This window comes from Azolla caroliniana, unplaced genomic scaffold (genome assembly GCF_043228905.1).
Source record: "Azolla caroliniana isolate FFs.n. ecotype wild unplaced genomic scaffold, voAzoCaro1.0.p SCAF_14, whole genome shotgun sequence".
NCBI lineage: Eukaryota > Viridiplantae > Streptophyta > Polypodiopsida > Salviniales > Salviniaceae > Azolla > Azolla caroliniana.
In genome coordinates this window covers 19,701,734-19,727,920 of record NW_028230449.1, presented here as the reverse complement: position 1 = coordinate 19,727,920, position 26,187 = coordinate 19,701,734, and the positions used below count along the sequence as shown (strand labels likewise).

At 36.6% G+C, this 26,187-nt stretch overlaps 3 protein-coding genes and 1 long non-coding RNA gene across 6 annotated transcripts; 3 read left to right on the top strand and 1 right to left on the bottom strand.

The window, feature by feature from the left end:
• The first annotated feature begins 157 nt into the window (after positions 1-157).
• LOC147855792 (F-box protein SKIP8-like) lies at positions 158-5,710 on the top strand. The gene is made up of 4 exons (XM_087330516.1): positions 158-422; positions 1,200-1,355; positions 4,981-5,177; positions 5,376-5,710. The coding sequence occupies exons 1-4, from the start codon at positions 255-257 to the stop codon at positions 5,629-5,631; spliced, it is 777 nt and encodes a 258-aa protein (XP_087186642.1). The 5' UTR covers positions 158-254; the 3' UTR covers positions 5,632-5,710.
• A 5,185-nt stretch (positions 5,711-10,895) lies between these two features.
• Positions 10,896-14,325, top strand: LOC147855791 (uncharacterized). 2 transcript variants are annotated; one of them, XM_087330790.1, is made up of 7 exons: positions 10,896-11,283; positions 11,758-11,829; positions 12,255-12,322; positions 12,466-12,646; positions 13,028-13,102; positions 13,198-13,281; positions 13,644-14,325. In XM_087330790.1, exons 1-6 carry the CDS (start codon positions 11,041-11,043, stop codon positions 13,279-13,281), a joined length of 723 nt encoding a protein of 240 aa, XP_087186916.1. In that variant the 5' UTR covers positions 10,896-11,040; the 3' UTR covers positions 13,644-14,325. The 2 variants fall into 2 exon arrangements, with proteins under 2 accessions (XP_087186916.1, XP_087186915.1); XM_087330789.1 differs by having other exon boundaries at positions 10,899-11,283; positions 13,028-13,108.
• Positions 14,326-18,620: 4,295 nt separating this feature from the next.
• Positions 18,621-20,666, top strand: LOC147855790 (uncharacterized). 2 transcript variants are annotated; one of them, XM_087330537.1, is made up of 5 exons: positions 18,621-18,935; positions 19,491-19,558; positions 19,810-19,860; positions 20,170-20,207; positions 20,314-20,666. In XM_087330537.1, the coding sequence occupies exons 1-5, from the start codon at positions 18,634-18,636 to the stop codon at positions 20,515-20,517; spliced, it is 663 nt and encodes a 220-aa protein (XP_087186663.1). In that variant the 5' UTR covers positions 18,621-18,633; the 3' UTR covers positions 20,518-20,666. The 2 variants fall into 2 exon arrangements, with proteins under 2 accessions (XP_087186663.1, XP_087186664.1); XM_087330538.1 differs by lacking the exon at positions 19,810-19,860.
• A 1,981-nt stretch (positions 20,667-22,647) lies between these two features.
• Positions 22,648-24,910, bottom strand: LOC147855789 (uncharacterized). Its single transcript, XR_015530823.1, has 2 exons — positions 24,838-24,910; positions 22,648-23,544 (listed from the first exon to the last, which is right to left on the bottom strand). It is a non-coding gene; the product is annotated as an uncharacterized LOC147855789 (long non-coding RNA).
• Positions 24,911-26,187: the final 1,277 nt, after the last annotated feature.

Below are 26,187 nucleotides of genomic sequence, written 5' to 3'. Positions count from 1 at the left end.
AGTGTGGGTATGTATGTTATTGAAAGCCGAACTGTGTCGCGAGGCCGAGCCTGAAACCGAACCTAAAGAGGAAGAACCGAACCGAAAACAAGAAACGCGACCATGCGATCGATGCACGAGAGTTCCTTTCGATTTTCCTTCGCTGAGGGATGTCTGAGAAGACGACCGTGTGGTGCTCCCACGGGACGAGCAGAAGAAGCTTCCATGGTCGCTGCACAGAAACTCAGTCGGGAAATTAGGGTTCCCTCCCTGCGATGGGAGCTTTCTCTGTTCTGGCCCCCTCTGCCATATCTGTCCCCGTCTTCTTCCTCGTCTACCTCCTCGTGAGAAACCGAAGGAACTTATTCTTGAAGCCCGATATTCCACACTCCCCTGAAGTAAAGATCTCAGAAGAAGCGGACGATTTTCAGCTTCAGAAACAGGTATTTTCCTTCTCTTCTTCTTCTTCTTCATCATCATCATCATAATCATTTTGTTTCCCTTTTTCTTTTACACTTTCTCCTTGCTACGCCTACAGAAACAGGAAGTTTCTTCTTCATCGATCAGATTATATCTTTTTTTCTCCCCCGCTTCTTCTTTCTCATTCTTTCAGCTTCAGAAACATGCATGTATTTCCTTTTTTTTTTTTGTATGGATGTATCTTTTGACAGTTTAGAACTCCTCGAAACAGACATTATTTCGTTCCCTTTCTTCTTCCTCCTTCTCGGTCTATAACTTACACTTCGCAGTTCAAAGATTTTGTTTAGGGGATATTTATTCTGTTTGTATTCGTCTTCATCCTCTTAGATGTCTTTCTATTTTACTTCGTCCTTGTTCAGGTTCAAACCGAGTATCTTCGTGTTCTTCAGTTTTCTCTGTCAAGAGCTTTGGAAAGAAGTATATTATTTCTGTTTTCTTCATCATCCTCATCCTCATCTCCGTCTGATTTATTTCTATTTCTCCTTCTTCTTCCTTTTTTCCTCGTGTTGACAAGTTTCTTTTTCACTGTCTAGAGCTTCAGAAAGAGGTATATTGTTCTCGTTCTTCTTACTTTTTACAGTCCTGAGATTCAGAGAGGCATTTTTTTTAATTATCAAGATCGTTTTCATTATCATCATCACCATCTTCTTCATCTTGTCCTTTTTCCTGCCTAGAACTTCTTTTCCATAATTATGTTCATTATTCTTCATTTTCATTTTCACTTTCTTCCTTCTTTGCAGTCTGGAGCTTCCATTATGGAGCAGCTTGTACCAGAGATAACACAACACATGCTTAGTTACCTAGATTATCGAAGTCTTTGCAATGTTTCCATGACAAATTCTTGCATGAGTCAAGTAGCTAATGACGATAGCATATGGAAGGCGTTATTTCACAAGGTACATTTTGCTTTGTGTATGTATGAGAGAGGTTAAAATCCATTGGAGGCTACCCAAAGAGACAAATACAAGTAGCTTCTGATCTGATTGTCCATGCTGGAAAATAAACGATACCAGGTCTCCTAAAAATTAATGACAATGAACTCATTGTATAAGATGGGTTTGCCATTCACAGTGATTCTTGGGGTAGTATTACAAGCATGAATTGCATAACGAGTATGTATGTGAAGAGTAATGATAAGGGGACACATTGTTCAAACTTCAGATTGGTTTTAATGGAGATGAAATGATGGAGCATTTATCTGTGTTTAGGTAACTATGGGAAACTCAGAGATGGTTGAAGGGTACATGGACCATGTAGCTTTGTACTCTTGGTCTCCATTGCTGTGAATGTGATTCTCTGCCCACTTGAATGCATGGGTGTATGTAATGTGTTGCGTGAGAGGCAGAGGTGCCAATGAAAGATAGCTGCCTCAACGTTTTTAACAACAGAGGAATATGTGTTTTGGAAATTGGAATGCCTCCCTTATGATGCTGTTAGGCATGATTTTTAGAGTCTCATACAAAGTTGTACTTAGCTTTCAAGAACTTCTAACTAGAAAGTAAACTATCACCAGTGATGTTTGCATTACTTGACCAGGAAAAAATTAATAAAAGATCAGAACATCGAAATTTGATATCTAGCTTGGTGGTTCTTTATTTCAGCTTATACATTTTCTTTTCCTTATACCATTCTAAAAGCCCTCGCATACATGGTTAGGAAAAATTCTTTGTAATGGTTGCTAGTCCCATCTGTCTTCTTAAGCACAGGAGTGTCCTTAAGTCTTAAGAAATTACGTGAACAATATGTGGCTACACCCTCCTTTCCAGCAAGGGAGATGTATCTTGTAACACTCTCTGCTATAGGTCATTTCTTCCTCTTGATGACCTTAAAAATCATCTCTCTCTCTCTCTCTCTCTCTCTCTCTCTCTCTCTCTCTCTTTGCATTGATATTTTTTCCCTCATTTGAACATGATCTCTTTGTTTTTCGTGGCTTAGGCTGTACTTTTTGTTCTTTTTCTGTAGATTTATTTCCTAGACATGATTTTTTTATTGTTCCTCTTTGTTTTAGATAATCTAGGATTTTGGGGTTTCTGATATATTGTGATGTTCTTTCTCCATTTTACTGTGCTATCTAACAAGTGATCAAAGACCTACATCCGAGGACCTCATAGTCTTTGGAACACATACAGTAACTAGGAGATCCTCTCCTTGCCAAGCCAATAAAATCAATGGAACCTTCAAGATTAAATGAGGGGTTCTGATTATGTTCTTTTCCCTCCAAGAGTGGCAAATTTATTGCGAGGAGTAAAACGAGGAATTGCCCCATGGGTACTCAACACAGGCTTGAGCTTCCAGAACTAAAATATGCTGCTATGCTCAGCTAGAGGAAAAGTGAAATGCCTACTTTGTGTGTAGGAAACAATAGCAGAAAAACAGAAGAAAGGCCACTCAAAATACCATCATCCTTGCAAATGAAATAGGATGACTACAAGGAATGAAGAGTTGGGAACCCAACCCGTTCATGTGCACAGGTCACGAAGCAAAGGAATTTACAATGGAACATATATGACATGCATGGTTGAGCTTAGATGAGATAGAAGCTCTTGAAAAAGAGTGAATGCGGTTGGTTTTCCTGTACAAGCATGATGATTGGAAACCTTGAGCAAGCATGTCGGAGCTCATTGCATCCAACCCAAATCTTAAAGGGCAGATTGAGTTCAGGAAGATATTCCAATTCCTTGAGTTTGAAGAAGCAATAAAGGACATGCAAGAATATCTCTAGGAATATCGGCCTTTGAGGGCTGCATGTGCTGAACGGTGAATTTATAACGAGTATACAACGAATGACCAAAACTAAACCCTAAACTGTGGAAGGAGGTTCCCCCAAGAGAGGATCTTTGCTGGTGGCATTCGGTGTCATGCTCACTGTATGGTAAGGATGTTCAGAGAGGGATTATCATTAAAAGGGAGTGGACTCGTAGCCTGCTCACTGGATGGTAAGAATATCCAGAGAGGGTTTATCATTGAAAGGGAGTGCATCCTTAGAACACTCACTGGATGGCAAGGTTATTCAGAGAGGGTTTATCATTAAAACGGATGGCACTCTTTGCCTGCCCATTTATACCTCAGTTTAGTGTTTAAGTGATGTTATTTAGCTCCCGACCTAATATTGTGATTTTATGTCTCAATACTGTGACTTTTTATTATTGTAATATTGTGACTCTATATGTCACAGTATTATGTATAGATGCACACACCCTGGGATTGGTGTGTGCTCCTCTTGCTTATTTACTACTAGCCCTCTAACCGTTTCTCAATGGCCATGCAATGTTGTCTGGCTTGATTTCAAGAGTTCTGGGGGAGGAATTAAGAATAAAATGATTATTAAATAATGTCGTAAAAGAACAAAGTAACACCACCATTTTTTTAATAAAGGGGTGTTTTAAAGCTCAAAACAAAGTATAGAAGGATGTATAGAGGGTATTGAATGTGTCCTATCTTTTCAATTTCTTGAGGTTTGAACCATCGTGCAACAGAAGAATCGCGCCTTATGTCGGAGAATTTTACGGACTTTTTATGTTACTTCTGGGAAACAGGCACCAATTCAACCTTGGTGGGGCATCAGTTAGACAAATTTGTGTAAGTTATAAAAATGATCTGATCAGCTAACCCCACTAATATGAAATGGAAGGATGAAGTTGACCAACATGTATAGAGGAATGTGTGGTTGCTACTTCTCTTCTGAATATCCATTATCTTTGGCGATGGCTGTGACCTTGACTTATGTAATCTTGTACAAGAGAAAAAAAGATCTAGCATGAGAATTATCCTCGAAAAGAGTATCAATTAAAAATAGTAATAAGATGATATAGAAAGAATGGTTCACACACAAGATTTACTATTTTTGTGATGCATGGTTATTTAGGAATAGCAATTAGGGCATTCCTAGACTCCTAAAGGAAATAATTAAGGGTTTAGAGGGATTGTGAGTCTCTCCATTGAACACAGGAGGGTGAGGCATCATTACCGACACCTTGGTTGGAAACAATGAGAAAACATAAACAATAGTCTATTTTAAATTCACAAGCATTCGTGAGTTATCTAATATATATATGATGCACTCATATTTACTTATATCAAAATAGTTAAAACATCCTACCAAACACATACATATATATGTGGTATATGTATATTTGTTTGATACATCACATACTATACACTGAGTCAGATTCCTAGATTGTTCTCTTCATATTCCATTGCTTATCTAGTAACTATTGCTAGAAGCAAAGACAAAACATGAAGAATTGAACCAACCATAGTAAGATATACAACAATGCCTAAATGGAGAACCTGGAGAAAGTTATAAAAATAAGCTTTAATTTTTTCCACCTGGAAACCGACTGGGGCAATTTGACTTTATACATATATTATAATGGTTAATTATTGATAGGATATATTTTATATTTATGTACTGTTGACTTGAGTCCCAAGGAAATCAATTGGTTTTAGTCATACTTGTTCGTCAGGTGAGAAGAAAAAGACACTTCCAACACTTGTTTTTCTGTATATGTTCTTATGCAGGACTTCACTGTAGAACAGAGCTGTGTACTGACACCAGATGGCTGGAAAGCTCACTATGCTGTCACCAAAGCTGTGCTAGAAGCTGATAGAAATTTCTACAAGTATTTTCAAATGAAGTCCATAAAGGGAATGAATCGACTTTGGTTGAATTCAGACTACATCAAATGTATACATCCAAATGGGGAACTTCTATGCGGGTAGAAAAGATAACAAAATAATTATTATAGAGAAGATTATCACCAATCTAATTTAGTGTGAAACACTACATTTTCAGAACTTTTTTGGTTTTTTCCCAGTATACCCTTAAATTACCCAAAGTTGCCAGAGTTAGGGGTAATTTGGTGTGATCCCTCATTTTAATCATATCTAATTTTATTTGGTGATGTTAAATTTAGGTATGATGCTGTCATGCAACAATGGCGCACTATATTTAGCTTGAATCAAAGATTTGAGTTTGAACTTCAGGATGAGCGAGTTCGGGTCGTTGGAAACATGGCCTGGATAACAGTAAAAGAATTTATTAATTCATCTACAGAACCATTGTTGACTACAAATGTGTTTGAATACCATTGTGACCATTGGTTCATGGTTCATCATCATAGTTCTCTACTATTGGAAGGAGGAAACATTTTTGGACCTTTGGCTAACTGAGTAACTGACATCTTTCAGTTTTGTAAGAAGGGTTTTTTGACTGATTATTTGTATAGAATACAATCACAAGTTTCTTTTGTCTGCTGTGTACTTTGTTAACAGCATGCGAATTTTCGACAAGCATGGAGGGTTGTGTATCATTTACTTTTATTTTTGTCAAGAGGAAAGGAGATTTTGCATTTGCTTTCCTCTTCCCTTGCTTCCCATGATTGTAATGGCCATTGTTTGATGGTCCATCATTCAGTTCTCTATAATTGGAGGGAGAGAAGCTAGATCTTAAACCTTTCATTCAGTGGAGTAATCCAGTGGGACTGATATTTTGAAGAATAAAACGAGTCTTAAATGAGCATTTATTTTATGTACACGAGTAACTAAAATACAGATCGATTTGAGTTTGCATAAAGCATAGTTGTTTTATATGCTGATAATGGGATTTAACCTGCATGGTCTAATGTTGATTATCTGATTCTTCTAATATCTTGCCATTCTGGTATGAATGAAATGGTGGAATTTGAAAATTTAGTGTTGAGAATGTGGATGTTGCCATAAATACTGTCAAAGATGTCATGACTGAAACCCACAAAGTAAGGATGTTGACAATTGGCATTGTAGGATTTTATCAAATTTAGTCTGCATAAACCTCACATATTTAGAAGGCTTCCCTTCAAGCATATTGATACCATGTCAATAAAATGCGAGGAATTTGCTACAAGATTTGTAAGTATTTGTACCTTAATTTGGTTTTGGTTCTGTGCTTTCATGTGTCTGTTAAATGATATCCGGCATAAGCTAGAGAATGGATAGTCAATCTTTAGTATGCATGTGGTTAAGGCATGAACAGCCTCCAAAAGAGTAGGTAGGTTAGACAATAGGTGGCAGGGAATGGAGGTGGATGCTTGTCTCTTTAATACAAAACTTCAACTGATCCTTTGATTTTGGGGATGGAATGATTAGTCTGAAATCACTCATTATTTTTTCAGATTGCATCACTAGGCAATCAGCTTTTTGGTTCTCAAACCCATAGTGAGATGGCTCAATACAAGGGAGTGGTTTCTTGATAATTGTGTGAAGATTAACTTTGGTTTTTTTGTTTATCTTTGTATTTTAACCAACGATGTATGAGAAAACAAAAACCACTATGAATATTTGTAATGTCATGTTATGATGCATATTTTGTGCTTTAACCTAAGTATGTGTTTACACTTATCCATTGAATCTTGTTTTAAGTCACGTTTAAAAGCCATGAATCTTAGAGCATGATCATATTTTCTCCACAAAATCAATCTTTGTTGTATTATGTTGAACTATCATTGCATCCTCTTGGTAAAGTTGAAAGAATGGTGGGTGAGAATCACACACTTTTTTGGAAAGCTATGGGTTCTTATTGATGGGAAAAGTTGAAAGAATAATGGACAACATTTAGTCTCTTTTGTGGAACGTAAATCTTCAACTAGTATGGTGAAGATTTTGAAATATGAATTGTCAAATATATTATTTGTTATTAGACTTTATAGTTGTTGCCCTTTAATTCTCAATGTTAAAGAATTGTATTCTTCATTCGAGGCAAGAGGAGACTAGTCCGCGAAGATTAATGATGCACAATCCAGGTTTTGAGTATAAATAATACATGTGCGGAATTGTTTGTTAGACTAGAAAGTGTAAAATGCTTCAAGGTTAAGGCAAGCATGGCATATGCATATTGAATATACATGTGCACATATGTCTACTCCTAAAATAATACTCATTTTGTCTACCTTGAAAATCGAGGCCTATCTCGCAAACACCCATTGCAACAACAATAGATAAGTTCATCGTTCAACCCACATGTGCCATTGAGAACCTCAAGGAAGACTACATGTTAATAGAATAAAAGTAATGCTACATGAATCTTAGTTGCAAGATTACTATAAAAATTTATATGTTGAAATTATGTCTTGTAATAAAAGTACGAGTTTAAGGAAACATGTCTAATATGTTTTTTTGCTATTCCATTACAATGAATGATTTAAATGTCTACACATGTTGAATCCAAATTCATGGAGTGGCTTTTGAAAAAATGGGAAGGCAAATCCCTCTTGTCATCATTTGCTTAATGGTAGAAAACAATTGCTATGATTTTCTTGTGGAAAGAATTCCAAATTTAAGTTTGAGTTAAAGTAGAACTAGTTACATGTTATTTAGCTTCTATATAGTTCACATACACACACACACACACACACACATACGTACGTACATAATAAATACCATAAGTATGGTATTTTGGGTATATACATTCATTATGTATATACCCAAAATACCATACTTATAAGGGCGGATAATGGGCTTTAGTAAAGTAAGGGAAACCCATAATTTATGATCGTTTTAAAATATGTAAACTACTTCATAATGCCATACATTCACTTATTTAAGCGTGTAATAACATCATTTCCCCCCGTGAGCTATGTTAACAAATGCATGAAAATACTTGGTCAAAGTCACAGAAAAGAAACAATACATATTGATTGGTTTTTATTTGTTATTTTTTTTTCCAAAAAAATATTGATTGATTTTTCATTCTTCTTTTGTAGTAATGGGATATTAAACATATTCATTGAACTATTATACGACTTCCTTTTAAGTTAAAGTGAAGAAATATACTGGAAAAGGAAAGGGCAAAAACAAAACGGCACAACCCGCATTTTGGGGAAAGAGATAAACCATTCCATGACTTTTTTGTCTTGATAGAAATATTTAAATCATTTTGGTAATCGTTTGCGGACATGTTCAATTGACATTTCAACAATACTAATAGCTTGCATTATCTGAAGTCCTCGAGCATGTTTGATTCATCAAGTAAGTAGCTCAATAACTCTGCACATCAAATCTTGCCATTTGCAATAGTGAATAATGAAAACCTTGCAAGCTGATGGTTAAAAAAAACTATTATTGTTTGCAACATTGTCTTGCATCTCAAACCATGACTTGCTACTTAAAAAACGGGACATCTTTGTATATCTCTAGAGAAACCGATCCTTGGGATTTCGCCCAACAGAAGAACTCAAAGAGCAAGGATGTTAAGTTTGGTGTGCATGCGGGAGTACTCACAGTAATGAACTTTTTGACCTTATGATAGCCTACGTTTTCTCATGTATGGCCATATTTTACAAATGATCAACCCCGACTTTGGAGGGTAATATTTTTCAAAGATATTTTTTTGAGGAAGATAAATATCTCTTAAAAGGTTGTCTATTGTTAAGCATTTCCTCCTTTTAAAGGTAATATTCTTTTCAAACATGTTAGGTCATATTCTATTTGGAGCTTTTTCTCTTAAAGGTTATAAAATATTAAAGAAGTCCAACAAGGAATCGCAATAGACATATCAAAAAGCAAATGAAGGCCCTACAAGACAAGTTTCAAACATCTTGACCTTGTGGAAATCTTGAAGTATCTTATCACATATGCCCTAGTAACAAAGTGTTAATAGTTATATTGATGGGAGAACACTTTATTGAACTTATCCATAGGACATACATGTTCTCTCTCTCTCTCACTCACACACACACACACACACACACACACACTGCAGGCTTGACTCAACTCATTTATATTTGGCTCACTTTTTGGAGCGTAATTACTTATGTATAGGAAAGTTGCACCACACAACCGCCAAACTCTTTAGAATTTCAACCTTATCCATTTTCCATTGGTGGATCTAACATTTTGAGGATTCGTATCCATGCAAATGATTTATATTCTCATTCTTTATCTAGTTATTCAAGTGTTTTGGGTGGGTTAGTAGTAAGCAATCACTCACATCTAAGTCAATACTTTAGTTTTTTTATTGGTGAAGTGCTTGCTCACAATACATCACTAGCATATTATAACCCTTCTAAGTTCTTACCTCATGCATAAATGTTAAAGCTCTCAATATTTAGCATCATAGATGATACAGAAGGGAAGTTGGGAAACAAAATTGTTGATATGTCTTCGAAAAGACAACAATCACACAAGATATGATACGGAAATTACGTGGAGGGGACCACATGGTTATTGGGATACAAATAAGTTTGATGGAAGTTTTATAATTTGATTTTGAGATTTATCTTCAAATTCTTTTGAGCAATTCTCTTAGATGAATAATGTTCGGAATTCCTTTTTTCCTTCTAGAGGGCACCAACTTTTCTATGAGATTCCAATGAACGACTTGCATGAAAAAATAAAATAAGAATGAATGTAGTGGTGCAATTGAAGCTCATGTTATAAGAACTTGATATGGTAAAAGACGAACACAATGCGGCATCATTCGAACGTTTTGACACATAATATGCTTGGTAGATCATTCCCCATGAAGGAATCACTGGCAACAGATACATGTGTGTACATGCACAAAGTTTTCAGTACTACCTCATATTACATGTGGGAGATGTTGCAAGTATATATAATGTTTGTTAATGGACCATATCCCCGAAAGAGCCCAAATGAGAAATGGACAACAAATGTTTTGACGCCCCTTGGTAGGATGCCAAAGTGCTAAAGGAACATCCAAAACCGAAAAATAGAAATTGTAATTGTAGACAATAGGCAACATAATGGAAGAAGTATATTGTATACAAGTGGATACACAATTTTGCGTTGTTGTAGCAAGTGTCAAACTCAATTATATTGTAAATATTGGAAGAATTCGCCTTCTGTGTGGTATACACAATTTCTCGTTTTTGTAGCAATAGATCCAAGGGTAGTACCCCAAGTAAACATCATGAGAGGAAAAAGTCGTTCCTAGAGGAGGGCCCAAAATTTCCACATTGTCTAGCTTGTTGTTTCCATTGAACCAAAGACTTTTTTAAAGTACCATGTCTCATTCCATGATGTAACCTAACCAAAAATGGAGCTGGCTAAGAGGCAAACAATTAGGCTCCATTCAAGTGCCAGATGTCTACTTTCAATGAGTTTGAAAATATTAGATTGTCATCAATGCTTGGGTGGCCAAGTGGGAATTGAACATGTGAAGACCCCACATAGTCCACAATTGTGAAGAAATTGTAAAACAACCCCCCCTCTCTATGTCTCTCACACACACAAAAGATGAGATGGTCCTTATCCATTCCATTAGCATAGTATTATGTATGATATGGAAACCATAGTGTTATGGTATGGTTGGGACAAAAGGTTGAAAATGGTCAAGGGCCATGCCATGGCTATAGTGTAGTGGTATCACCCCTTATTTAATGATTATTTTAGTTAATATAGTTGTTATCACCATATAAGAGAGGTGCCTTTCAATGCCCTTTGTTGTCACTTTTCTTCTCCTCTAACAAGAAACAGGGTACCCTGCCTCTTCATCAATAATTCATTCATAAAAAATTTAATCAATCAATCAGTCATTCATCAATCAATTAGGCAATCAAAGAATCTGAACTTTGAAGAGCCCAGATGGAAATATCAACCAGTTTAATGGATTTGCAACCTGAGTACCTCTCTTTGGAGGTTCATGAGTGTTTAATAGATGGGTTCAGAGAATGTAAGCCTAGATCCAAAATTGAACGACATTCTTTGTCTTCCGATTGTTCCGTCTTGGAAATCGATGAAGGGGTATTATTCGAATGTAGGATTTGCCAAGAAGAGGAAGAGATCTCAAACTTGGAGGCTCCATGTGCATGCTCTGGCACTCTCAAGGTGAGCTAATCATCAGTCTCTTGAAGCTCCTCCTCCTTTCATCAATATATATATATATATATATATATACACACACACACACACACACATATATACATATATATATATATATACAGAGATAGATAGATATACATATCATAATTATATGGACCTATGGTGATAATGGTGATGCTGATGGAATCACAAACTTGCCATTGTTTTCCATGACATTGTGATGGGGATGATGGTGATAAGGCCATCTTCTGAATCCTAAACATGCTATATGATTTGCACATAACATAATAAATTTCATAACACATAGTTTTTATATCCAATGACTTTGGGTTTCAGCCAATTATGGTAAAACATGTAGTAACTTACATTTTAGAATTAAAACCTTGTTTAAAGTGTATGGTGCAACAAATGGAATGCTCTTCTATTTTTAAGGTTAAAATGTTCTACTAATTCACCAATCCTTCCGTGTGCATGATGCAGTATGCTCATCGAAAGTGCATCCAACGATGGTGTAACGAGAAAGGAGATACAATTTGTGAAATATGTCACCAGGTGTGTTCATTACTAACTAATTATAAGAAACTCTTCATTACAAATTGTTTTTATGTTCTCTCCTTGTTTGTTTGTTTGTTGTTTTTGTGAATCGAACTTGTCATCTATGGCTGAGTTCTACAATCAAATTAGGATAGGAGCTCTCTCTCTCTCTCTCTCTAATAAGATCTCAAATTGGCTTTAACACATCTTGTTGTCCACAATTTTGTTTGTTTCTCCGAGAAACTTAGTGTTGAGTTGGAATCACGAGTTTACCAAACATAATGCTTTGGAAATATTCACACTCTTGTGTCGCTTTATCTTATCATTTCATGTGCATAAGAAGCTCATAAGTAAAACCAAACTAGTTATTTCAAGTGATTTGCATATCTTAAGTGGAAATTCATCATGACAATGCCAACATTTCCTTTTGTATGCCTATTCAGCCTTACAAACATGGATACATTGCTCCTATGTTGCAACATCAACAAGAAAGTATCTCCATCAATCTCAAGTACGCTTCTTGGATTTAATATATATGTAGATGTTAGGATTTGTTAGGTTAGACATGTAAACCCTTGAATCTAAGTGCATTAAGTGATTGATGATGGCTACAAAAATGATAACATCTCGTGAAATGATCTTAATGTTTGCCAGTGGTGGTGGTGGTGATTGGGGAATTGTGGATGCTTATCCTTATATTCAATTTCGAAATCCTCGAATTCTAGCCCTTGCAGTGGTTGAAAGAGAACTCCTTGAATCAAACTTATCTGACGAGTACTACTACTATAGGACGGTCAACTCAACTGCTATTTGTTGGCAAGCCATGGTTCTCATTGTAAGTGTCTCCATCATTTTTCTTTGAACAAAGGTCTAGAAAATGACCATTTGTATTGAATTTAGGCAAAGAGCAAAATTTCCCTAAGTTACATGTTTTCCAAAGTACCAAGTTCCAACTCTAAGTTTTAAAAAACTTCAAAATCTCCCCTCCATGGTATACAATTGCTTGAATACCCCTCTTTAAGTTCAATACTTACTACCACTAGGTGAATTGGTAGTTTTTGAAAACTCAAGGCTATTTTTGTAAATTATAATTATATGAACAATGGAAGGGTATTTGGGTAATTTTTGATAACCTAGAGGTATTCTAGCTCCTACCTAACAACTTAGATGTATTTAAAACTTATGTGCTAATGAAGGCTTGCCTATGAAATGATAGTTGATGACTTTACTATTATTCCTCCATGGAATCATTGTGGCGGCTTCAACGGAAGATGTTGATCGCTCAATGCTTGTATGGGTAATGATTGTTGCGTCAAACTCTTTCAAGATTTTGCCAATAAATTATTTTGTATATTGATGTTCTCAAGTTTCATTTCACAATGACAGGTTTCCATACTTCGACTTCTTGGATTTTTCTTGCCATTTTATATCATGGGCCAAGCCATGAGAATGTTACAACAAGACGAGTAGGTATGATGATACCTTCTTCCATTCAACAATGTAGAAACCCAATGTTTCAAATGGGTAGACAAATGTTGTAAAGATTCCCTTCGTATTGAGCGATCTATGTGTTTTTCGAAATATCCAGGAATTCCCTTAGTCAACAAAGCGAAAAGCAATCAAATTAATTATAGACTTGAGCGAAAGTGTAAAAGTTAATATTAAAGGCCCGAGATGATATAACTACTTTTCCCTTTGTTGACAAAGGGCATACCTTAATATTTGCAACTTTTACAAAGGGTATGAAAACATAAGATATATTTGAAAATTGAAATTTCCCCTTTTTTCCATCAACTTTTGCAAACATTTTAAAGTGTCCGCTCTTGATGAAGGTACAAGCTAGTGCACCGAGAGCTCTAGGATTGAGTGTCTTGCTTGAAGGAAGGGTATACCTAGTTGTATTCTTGCATTGGAGTTACCATGACCAATCAAAAAAGCAAATGGTACAAGATGTAGGAAATGTGCACCTCGGGTTGCACATTGGAAGATTATGACGACTAATAAAAAAAGACTTGCTATATAAGATGTAGATAAAATACCGTGGGTTGCACATCTTCTAATCGCCAATATATAATGCAAAGGATTGATGAAAAGAGAATATGGATGGATGGGCTACTAGGTAAGTTAATGGCTCCACACTCAACACCTAAATTGACATATTATTTCAACCTTTCCAATGATTTTCATGGGAAACAATCCACCATAGTATGTCCACCATTTACATTGCAACCCTCCCATTTGTGCTCAACAACACACATTGTCATATGAGAAGGTTTTGCAATCATAAGCTTTTCTTGAATCCGTATTGTTAGTCAATGTTAGTAGACCGCTTGAAGATTGTTGGTTTTATGTATGATGTGCAGCCTCAAGCCATGCTAATTTGTGGAGAATATCATCTCTTGTTTATTATAGAGAGTTCTCCATGGGACTCAAGGGTCCTTTCATCTCTTGATTTTGCAAATTTGTTTTCCATACCTTCTTTTGTCAACTAATAAAACAACACAATGTTTATCATGCTTGATATTTTAGTTTGGAATAAGCCATGTATTATAAAATTTAACCTCTTCATCTTTTGTTGTTTTCAAGTTATTAATGACTATTGATTTAATTGATGTGTCAATTTTTATGTTGTAACTATGTCCTAAACAAAGGAAGCTTGACGTAAAGTTTGTGACCATTGAATTGTATTATAAGCATGTTTTGATGGTTAATGCTTTGGTTAAGAGATACACATTTGCCTTTCACGTGTAGAATGATCAATCACTAAGATCGGGTGTTGAATGGGTCAAAACTTGACCAAATGTAGTGTCAAATGAGACACATGTTTTCCAAAGTATTTAGCTTAACAGAAGGCCAACAATTCAAGTTTGTCGATGTATAATAGATTTGTATTGAGTAACTAAGTGCTTCCATGTTTATGTATGACATCTATGGAGTCACCATAGACAACTATCCCCTTTCCATTACACAATAGTAACATATTTACTCATAAAGTTGTTGAGAATAACAACGATAAACATTGTAGAAATCCCTACAAAGATTATTGTACAAAACTTAAGGAGAGGCAATAGCAAATATGATACAATTCCTAATTAAAAATAAGGTTTTATTTCTTATGGTGATTTCGTTTAATGTATTATCCTCATTTTGATTATAATAAATGTAGACCATGTTGGCCGGTTAGGCTAAAGTATGAAAGGGGAGCCAGTTTTGGGATAAAGGGAGTTGTAATAAGAATTAATTATTATAATTATAAGATCGAACGGACAGACCCAGAATTGGTATGCTAAAGAATGAAAGGGGAGCCGGTTTTGGGATAAATAGAGTTGTAATAAGAATTAATTATTATAATTATAAGATCGAACGGACGGACCCGTAATCGGTATGCCGATCGGGATCCGGACTGGTTCGTAGCCGGTTGCCGGTTGGCATCGGTTTGTAAGACAGCCAGATACCAATAAAAGGATCCGGATATGATGTAATTAGGGACGGATAATGAGTAGAGAAGTGTTGTTATTTTCATATCTTGGTCTATCATGTTATTTCCGTTCTGTGCTTAATAATGTTTATTCTATGCGCATAACTAATCGATCCGGATAACAATCGAAGAGGGACGACTCTGTGTTACGGTCCTTCCATCCCTTACTGCACCACCCTTTGGTGAAGTGCTCCGGAAGGACACCCTGTGTTAGTGGCTTGTCTAGCCCAGGATTAACACAGTTTTGGCGACCACGATTCTTGCAAAAAGCAGTGAACAACGGGGGAATGGATGACTAGGCCAACGAACGACCTAGTCGTCGAATGAGCAAAAAGACTGGCTGAGAGGCTGAGGAAGCAGGAGGCTTACTAGCAGGCACAACCGGATCCGCGCCATTGTGCTAGCATGGAAAGAAAGGACAAAGAGTATATTTGGTGAAAGCTCGGTGCAATGGTGGTGAAAATGGGCACAACAAGCTGCGGAATTACAGACGCTGCGAGCGGATGCGGAAAACTGAAGAAAGGACGGTGACGACTTCTACAAGATGGATGCGGAGAGCATTGTAACCATCCGGGAAGAGTTGTCAGACGATTTCTTGTCCCTAGTAGGGGAACAATTGGCGGTTGTGAGGCGACTAGTAGAACAGTTGGATGATGTCCAGCTTGCCACTCAACTCCAATTTGAGCGGTATGAGCGGGAGAGTAGATGGCAGATGGCATCGCAAATGATAGCGGCAATCAACATAAGTGACGGAGAGCAATCTCAGGAGCAACCACCGAATGTAGTCGGAACCGGCGGAGCTCAGCTAGACTAAGCCCAAGGGGAGCAATCGGAAGTAGCTAGACTAGAAGAGCCAGCAGAAGCAGAACAGGAGCAACAGGTGACACCAAGGACGAAGGAGACAGAGCCGGAGGGGCCGAGACCCCTAGAGCCAGGAGCGTATGAAGCCGGAGAGGAGGATCAGGCCGGAGAGCAACAACATCAGCAACAACAATCAGAGCAGCATCAACAAAAGGAGATGGAGCAACTGAACCGTTGGAACCCCTGGACCATAGATATTTTGGAAAATGAGTGAAGGGGATAACCCGTGGGTTCGACGTACAAGGTACTGTCACACGGGCGTGCCATGTGTTGGTCGGTTAGGCTAAAGTATGAAAGGGGAGCCGGTTTTGGGATAAAGGGAGTTGTAATAAGAATGAATTATTATAATTATAAGATTGAACGGACAGACCCGGAATCGGTATGCCGATCCAGATCCGGACTGTTCGTAGTCGATTGCCGGTTGGCACCGGTTTGTAACACAGCCGGATACCTATAAAAGGATTTAGATATGATGTAATCAGGGATGGATAATGAATAGAGAAGTGTTGTTATTTTCATATCTTGTCTATCCTGTTATTTCCATTCTGTGCTTAATAATGTTTATTCTACGCGCGTAACTAATCGATCCAAATAACAATCGAAGAGGGACGACTCTGTTTTACGGTCCTTCCATCCCTTACCACATCACCCCTTTGGTGAAGTGTTCCGGAAGGACACCTTGTGTTAGTGGCTTGTCCAGCCCAGGAATAACAGACCATGCTACCCAAAGCACCAAAGATTCAGGTAGTGACATGCAACACTTCATGTATATAGGCATTATGTACTTAATGCGATGGAAACAGAGAAGTGGAAACCATTAAATCATTGGTTACACATGTGCCAAGTCATGTTCTGCTAGTTAATAAATATAACTAAGTAAATATGAAAAGCTAAACAAACTTTAGAACTTACTTCATGAAGAATAATCTAGGGCATAACTTTTTTCTTGTATTCATAACTTGCGGTTTCTTCTTTCTTGTATTCATAACTTTTTTCTATTGCTTTTTCGGCGAAAAGGCAATCAAGGTTTACCTAACTTCTTTACATTATGGCAAAAGAAAGAGGAGAAAATTTTGTTGATCAAAACGATGATAAATGGATAAATAGATATTAATAGATATTATCGTTTTCGGAGGCCAAGTATAACCAATGAGACCAAATGTGAAACATTTTTTGTCAACATGTTACGAGTTTATTGACTCTCAATGATCAAGCATTTTACTAACGAATGCTTCAATTGAGATCACACATTGTGATTGTGAGAGACGTGACTATGAGGATGGGATCGGATTGACAAATGTGTTAGGGCAAAATAGGCACATTTACTTTCCACCTGAAAAATGCTTTGAAAGTAATGAAGTATTCTTTGATCTAGTGTGAAAAGTTCGAGGTGGTTGCGTTTGATTGTAAGTACAAATACTATACATACATCTATGTACATATATCTATCTATATAGTAAATATAGTAAGAGATGGATAATTTTTAGCCAAAATTGACGGGCACCATTTTTAGCTATAGGTATCTGCTTATATTGAGTAGTCAACCCGTTATGCTAAGTAACTAATCTCATTTTCTTGTACTTGTTCGGAGGGAGATTTCTCGATTTGTATATAAGCCCCGTGTACAGTCTTTTTGTAATAATCCTTCCTAACTAATGGGAAAGTAGCTTCATTTTGAAAAAAAAAAAAGAGATGGATAAATTTTTGGAAATATTTATTATATTGTAGAATAAATGTATATAAATAAAGTAATCCAAGAAGAAAGACTAAATTGTTGCCTTATCAATATCATAGTCATGTACAAATAAACTAATTTACAAGAAAGATTAGATTATATTATATGCTATATATCTATATAATCCTTTCACAAGGATGATTGTTTTATATGGAAAAACAGTAAAAATACCCCTAGGCATCCCTTGGTAGTTATCACAATCTCCGAATTTGTCAGAAACTAATGTAATGTTCCTAAGTATTTCCTTTTATGCATCATACAAAGAGCACCTATAAAGTTAGGGGGTATATCAACGTTGAAATATCGCCACTAGAGTAGCTTGTTTGTGTTCTTAAATGATATATAGTAGTAAATACAAAAGTGAGGCACAATTTGTCAAAAACTACTATAACACTACTATGTCTTTTTTTCCACGTATTACATAGTAAATACCCAAGTAGTTAGGGGGTATAGTGAGTGCTCTCGAGGCAGTGGGGTATTTAAATGCCACAAAGCTACCCACAATGCCTCTTTTGTATTCCAGAACGATATATAGTAAAATGGCCAACAAGAGAGGGGTAGTTTGTGTAAATACCAAGGAAGTTGAGGGGTATGTGTTCTTTTGGTTACAATTGGGGTGTGTTTTTCTTGGGGGCACGAGGAGAGGATAGATGATGACATAATTGATCATGAGAAGACGTTGGGATGATGCGAGAGGAGGTTATGCAGGGTATACAAGGCCAAAAGGTGGAGAGAGATAGAGAGAGAGATGTCCACGTTCTTTGGGCTAACCATGTTGGGTGATGAACATATGATGGGGACGAGGGTGAAGAGGAAGTCTGAGGCCTCCTCATCTTGCATGGAAGGGAAATGTCTCCACCATGTTGGATTGGAGGAGTTTCTACGTGCATTTCAAAGGGTGGCAAGGAGCAATCCTTGTAATGATAACTCTTGCACTAAAAACCCCAATCCTAACCCTTCAACGCAAATCCGCAGGGCTTTGCTCCCGTCCATCATCTCCGATGTTCTTTGCCGACCCCCTACCATTGCCGACATGGATCTCTTCTTAAGGTATCATACCCTCTCTCTCTCTCTCTCTCTCTATATATATATATATATATATATATTTGTATTTTGATGATTGGGTAGACACCCTATTTTATTGTACAACAATTGTCTCATGGGCCAAAATTTGGCCTTAGAAGACGTTAATATATCTTTCTTTCTTTCTCTCATCTAAAGTTAAACTCAATCATTGTGCCATTGATACAACAAATCTTCAAAAGATTAACCATGCTTAATTAATCTCTCTTTGCCCTCTAGTGTCAAATGTTTTTGGGTTTCATGTGAATAATTATATGTGCGGAAATGATATATAGTGGTTGATGTTGAATATGATTATGGGCTATTATGTATGAGTGTTAATGTCTCTAGGTATGTTGATGTGTTCGTATATTTGTGTGTGTGTTTATTTGTATATGCATGTGTCTAACATTGTCATGCTTGCTAATGTGTGCATGATTCTAGTTAGATGTCTAGGTCTAGGTTTAGGTATGTGTGCATGTATGTACGTATAAGCATATGTTTGTATGCCTACTTTTTCCCTCATTCTTTTATCTTCTTTAGGTTTTTCGATGTTGGACCGGGTAACATCACAATTAAAGAGTTTAATGAAGGACTTCATCGTTTGCGAAGTACATTCTCATTACTCATCACTAAAATCTCTATGTTTATCCTTTAGGTGAATAATTAGAGCAAAGTAACTCTTTTAGTTGGGCATACATTTTGTGACTATTGTATTTGATTAGTATAAAGCAAAAACATAGCCAACATATTTGGGTAAGCAACCATGACCATCCTATTACTCTTGGCAAGCATGTAGTCACTATATTTATTAGTGGGCATTCCAATTTGAGGTTGTCAAACTTTGTTGCTTGATTTGTAGATTTCGATGGTTGCCCTAAACTAAAGCATGGAAATGGTCCAAATCTTTCAGGTATTATTGCACTAGAGGTTTTAATCATCGGCATGTGTAGAGAAAATTGTGTTGTTTGATGTATGGCACGTAAATTCATAGAATTTCAATTCGATTGATGTTTATCCTTCACGTGTTATTATTATACATGGTCTCTATTTCCAAAGAAAGGGTTATGATGATGATAAACATAATATATTATAGCATCTAATTTGCTGAAAGGGCTAGAATGGCAATAAACATTATATCTTCATAGACTAAGATCTACAAGACTACATGTTGATGTAAATGTATAACTACTTTAAGAAGTACATCTGCCGATCATTTCAGGTGAACAAAATAGACATATTAGAGTATCCAACAAAGAGGTTAGTATTTGTCATGAATTGTCTTTATATTTAGAGTATGAAATCAATATGCCACATTTTCATTTAATATCTTGTTGCCATTTTTCTCTTCTTTTTGGAGGAATAGTTACACGAAGATAGGGGAAAGCACATCGTAAACGAAGTAGGACCCATGGATGAGCAAGACATTCCAGTGACATGCAATCAAGAGTATGGATGGGATGAAAACCTTAAGATAGATCTTGATAAAAAACAATACTTCCCTAGAATGAAGACAGATGTCACGTACAATGAAGGTATATGTTTGGAAACATATTACAAGAAGTTCTAAGATTTCTCAATTGATAGGGGATTTCCTTGGAATATTTCAAACAAACAAAAAAAGAAACACGCAATATGGTCATGCAACGATGACCATTTCTCCTATTACAAAATCTAGCATAATTTGATGATAGTAGTATACTACCTTCATGCATTTCAAATATCGTCACAATTCATTACTTTAATGGATGCTCCATAGAAGAGAGATTTAATTTTTTATGGTGTATTGCATGCTTTAATAAATTTTTATGGTGAGTTTTGATCGGGAATTTAATAGGCTTCATAGGGCATAATATTTATCCAAAAATGTGAAACAATATGAACGCATTGTGTAACTTCCATGTTTCCGAGAAGTTTGGACCCAAATTAACGAGAGAAATTGACAATGAATGATGCATCCATAATTCATGTCAAACAATATGAATGCACATGTGTAAAACTTTATTTTATCGAGAAGTTTGGGCCTAAACTCATGAGAAAATTTGACTACATATTTTGCATCCATAATTTGTGTCAAACAATATGAATACATATATATGTAGCTTTATGTTGTCGAGAAGTTTGGACCAAAATTCATGAGTATACCGTTCAATGAAGTATTATTTATTAACCGTCATAAACATTACCTTCACGACCAACAAGATAAGTCTTTTTGAAAGATTCATATAGTTTATACAACAAAATAAGCAAGTACGAGTAGTTTTCATCAAGAATAAGCTAAACTCTACATAGTAGAGCAAAAGTTTCCATACTATCAAGGTCTTATAACTTGCAAATTTGATGTTATGTGGTACATTTTACCTTGTTGATGCATATTGGATGTGTACACCTAATCAATGCCCATCTATTGTCAAAATTTCCAAAATCAAAACTTCCATATAGTGAAACACTTTTTTTATTACAAATTGCATAAAGTTGCTCAAATCAACGAAATACTAAAGAGTAATAGTTAGTCAAAACTTTCCCTAGGATTTTCGTAAATATCATGGGTTGATCCTTTGGAGACATGTTAACCTAGTAAAATAATCAAATAGTCAAGATTAGAGTGAATTGTTTTGATTTTGCTTTGACGTTAGGGGAATGATGATTATGGCTTCTTTATGCCAATAAATATGGACTTTGCTAATTAAAGTCTACATTATAAGGCATTGATGTTGGTAATTTAGGAGACCTTGTGCTTGACAACATGAATCAAGGTCCATGGATGTGAATGCTAAGCCCAACTACAATCATAATTTAATCGTCACAGGCTAAAGTTAAGTGAGCACAATGATATAGATGAATCCTAGGTGTATATGTAAGAATGAATCCTAGGTGTATATGTAAGAATGAACCTTATCGGTTCATTAGAATTGACCTAGGAAAAAACCATAAAAGTATCCAACTGTAACATGAAGGAAACTATCAAATCATCAATCAAGAAGTTATCATCATAGTTATAGACCTCCCTCTCCTTGGTTTCCCCTCCTTTCCAATCATGACTTTACTGCTCTATCATAAATTAGATGTCCACGACAGAGTGTACAAAGGGAAAATGGATTGTTACGTAGTCAAATCAATTTTACAAAGATTTTCCCAACATTAAACGTTACTCTTGGTATTGTTTTTTTATAATTCTCTCATATATGTCAAAATTTGTAGGATGACCGCATCAATGAATAGGGAAATTCTAGTTGAGTTTTAGGAAATTTCCAAATTTCCTTTCCCACTAAAATTTACAAATATACTTCCAATACAAGCGTACGTTGCCAATCATAAATTTGCAAACCATTTTGTAAGTTTGCACACCTACAATTGTACAAATAGTAATAAACGTTTCAAGGGTGGTTCAAACTTCACATGAGAAATAGTCCTACTACTTGCCACAAGATTACTTGAGGAATGAGATATGAAGAGAAACATAAATAGAGCTAATGAAGATGCTCAATGTTCCACTACCATGTTTTACATGTTGTACAAACTATTCATCCCTATAGTACAGAAGAGAGTTAATATCCATCACAAATGAATTAAAACTTATCCATTTAACTAAACATGCAAGGGTGCAAATTGAAGTAATTAATGAGTTTGATGAACAAACTTATCCATTTAACTAAACAAATGAATGGACAAAAGCGTGGAAGTAAGTACTAATTGTACATAGTGGAAGCAAACTCTTCATTATGTAAGAAAGTGTCATTGTAGCCTTTTTGTAATCATATCATCTTCACATAAAGTATGAATATAGTTAAAACTTCCTCGGGGATACAAACAAAGGCCCATGTGAGAGAAATGACAATCTCAAATAGAAAGAGAAATAGAGAAGTGTGAATCAAGACATTGAGAAAAGGTGATGTACAAGCTTAGGCATTCAAGGGAACAAGTGCTAACATATCCCAAGCTACAAGGATTGTACTTGCGAGCGACAAAGACAAATGTGTCTTAAAGTGTACACAAGCGTTGAAGGTGAGGCCTAGGTATAGGTGTTCGAGCCAATAAAAAGAGAATCATGATATGATATTTTGAGATAATTACCTGAAATTCTTTGTTTGCTTGAGCAAGTCAATAAGGACGTTTGGGGCATTGCTTAGTTTACAAGGGAAAATGAGAGCAAACTCCAACAACAACTCATGCATGAATATCATGAGATACTGACAATGATGATGGTTTGAATGGTGGATTTGATTCAAATGGTTTATTCGTTGGAGTGAGGCCAAGGTACACATATTTGAGCTAGTAAAATGACTCACGATGTGATATTTTGAGATCAGAAATTAGGATTTTTGGAAGCCACATATTTGGTTAAGAAACACTATAGGGATAATTTGGACAATTGTTTATGTTATAAGGAAAAAACAAAGCAAATCCCAACATAAACCCATGCATGAATAACATGATGAGATAGAAGTCTTGATGATCAAGATGTTTCGATGTATTAAGGTTTTAAGGAAGGAGAGGGTTTTTTCACATTGTTGATGGGCCCTGGATGGGGATTTGTGGATGCAGGTGGCTTGTGGTATCCGTCCTTTGAGTAGTCGACATATACATGCAAATTTTCCTGCAAAAGCAAAGACCATGACGTTGACCATTAACATAACATTGAGTATTAAATGTTGATGCCAACATTGGATGACAATTAGGCTAATGGAGTCTACAAAAGAAAACTTTCTTTAAGCATACTAAAAGTGGGCACTTTAGTGGAAACTTTAGCCAATAGAGTATTTTGTTTATTTAAGGGATGGGAATGGCAACATGGGGTATGGTCGGCAAATATACACCTCTTAAAGAGTTGGGCCCATTTCATATTGTCTTCCTATATATTATGTATTCAAACAGACATATGAATAGATGCCCAGATTCCTAGAGAGTCAAATGACTTGGCAAATGTGTTGTTTCGATTCTAGAATGGTTCAATCTTGTCTCCCACTTACTTCATAGTTCTTTTCTGTCCAACCTCATAATCCTTTGCACATTCCTGTGTCAGTGGCCTTATTTTTATGGCAACATGTCTAATGTAAGTCGAAGAGTGTTATAGATATATTGTTGTTTTCTCTCCTAATAAACAATACTTAGTCACACGTGAGTTAAAATTAAAGAACACAAGACGTGTGGCAAACGGAAACAGGGGATCGTCAACAAGTTAGTGAACAAAAGTTGATATTTGTTGGCTGGTGAAAACATACCAAAGTTAGACATTGGAGATGTCACAAGTTAGGGAATGAAAGATGATAGATAGAAGTGTGGGAATAAAGCATAGTGGACGAAATAGGAAATTCAGGTGGAGGGAATGAAGTATAGTGGACAAAATAAGAAATTCAGTGGAGTGAATGAAGACGTGTGGCGACAAGTGTGAACGAGGAAGTATGACAATTTGAAAATGGAAAATAGTGGAGCCAACGAAAATGATTGTCATGTCAAGTGTGTACGGAACGGAAAGACATGTGATTGTCGGAGCGATCGAAAACATGAAGAGTGGCTTGATTGATCAAATTAATGGCATCAAATCATAAGTGTGGCGAACAAACGAAACACGAGGATCGGAACAAAAAAAAAGACCCACGAGAAGAAAAACTAGGCCGAGGGACAACGAGAAGCGTGGGCGAAAGAACGGAAGCAATGACACGACACTTGTGAATTGGACACGGAGACGGACACGAAAGCTTAGCATGATTCGTGTGAGTCCGGCCGGACAAAAGCACACGCCAGTGTGAAACCGATGCTGATGCCCAGCCAATGAGAACACGACAAGTGGCAGGCTCTTAGTGGCCTATCTGGTTCTGCATTTAAATCAAGCATTTCCAAGGAAAACCAGAAAAAAAAGGAACTAATTAATCCCTTCATTAATTAATACCTTGAGCAGATTCTCGCCCTGGTCGCACCCCTCCGGCCTGCTGCTCCCTGCCATTAACCACAGTAATTAAGCGTTAATTACTTCCGTCAATCTTCCCTAACCAGGAAGGTTAAAGATTAATCTTCAAACGTGATCGGAGAATCAAACCTGAAGTCGTCCCTTTATTTGGTCTGCTGCCGCATGAGCAATTAATCAAGCAAATGCTGATTAGGATTAGGAGCATCATTAAAGGGAGTAGGAGTTTTCTTCTACTAGTTTCGGATGATCTGTTGATGATTGAGACAGAGCTCATGAGCATAGGAGGGTGCTAATCAAGCTCGTTAATCCGAGTAATTAAGGAGCGAGCAACGCATACATGCTCTGATTTACAGAGATTTATTTAATCCGCGAAATGAGCTGAATACATATTAAATAGAGCGAGAAAATCAGAGTACTATTCCGAGCATAGATCATAGGGTAGCTATAAAGTATACACTGCTAGTTATGTAAGAGAGGGGGGGAGTAATTAAGGCGTGATTAGGGAGAATGTATGGACATGTAGGGAGATTTAATCCATGTGATTAAGGAGTGTTTAGGGAGCGGGAAGCTACCCGTGAAGAGTGATTAGCCAAGTAATCAGGGGATGATTAGAGAGAGTTGGGGAGATAATTAGGGGAAAGTTAAATAATCACAGGTGAGTAAGGAGTGATTAGGGAAGGAGAGAGAGAGAGAGAGAGAGAGAGAGTGGTGAGTTTGTGAAAAAGAGAGAATTTGAATTTATAGGGAGGGAAGAATATATTTTCTAGAGAGAAGATATGGATTTATAGAGAGAGGATATTGTCCTGAGCACACATGAGTTTTGCCTGGCCATATGATTATGGTTGAGAAGTACATACAAAGAGAGAGAGAGAGAGAGAGAGAGAGAGAGAGAGAGAGAGGCCTCATTATCAACCTTGGGGGGTGGGTTTAGGGTTTCTTTGGGGGTACAATATAAGTGATATGCTCTTCTACACATGCACATACCAATCACATTTGCTCGTCTTCCTGTACTCAATCTATCCTCGTAGTCAGATCACTTGGATACTCTCCTCCATGTCGATACTACTTCGATTGTAACCCAGATTACGTTACATACATATGTACATACCTAGATACGTACATACATACATACATACATACATACGAAGGGGCTAATGTATCCGACACGTATTGCTTGTATTTGCGAATACACAAGCTATCCTTGTGATCAATCACTAATCACATCTTGATGTTGCTCCCTGTCGCTCGTACGTTGGTGTAACACAAATTACACCATGCACCAAGATTGTCTGCTTCAGCATGTGACTACAACTGTATTACCTAGAGCATGAA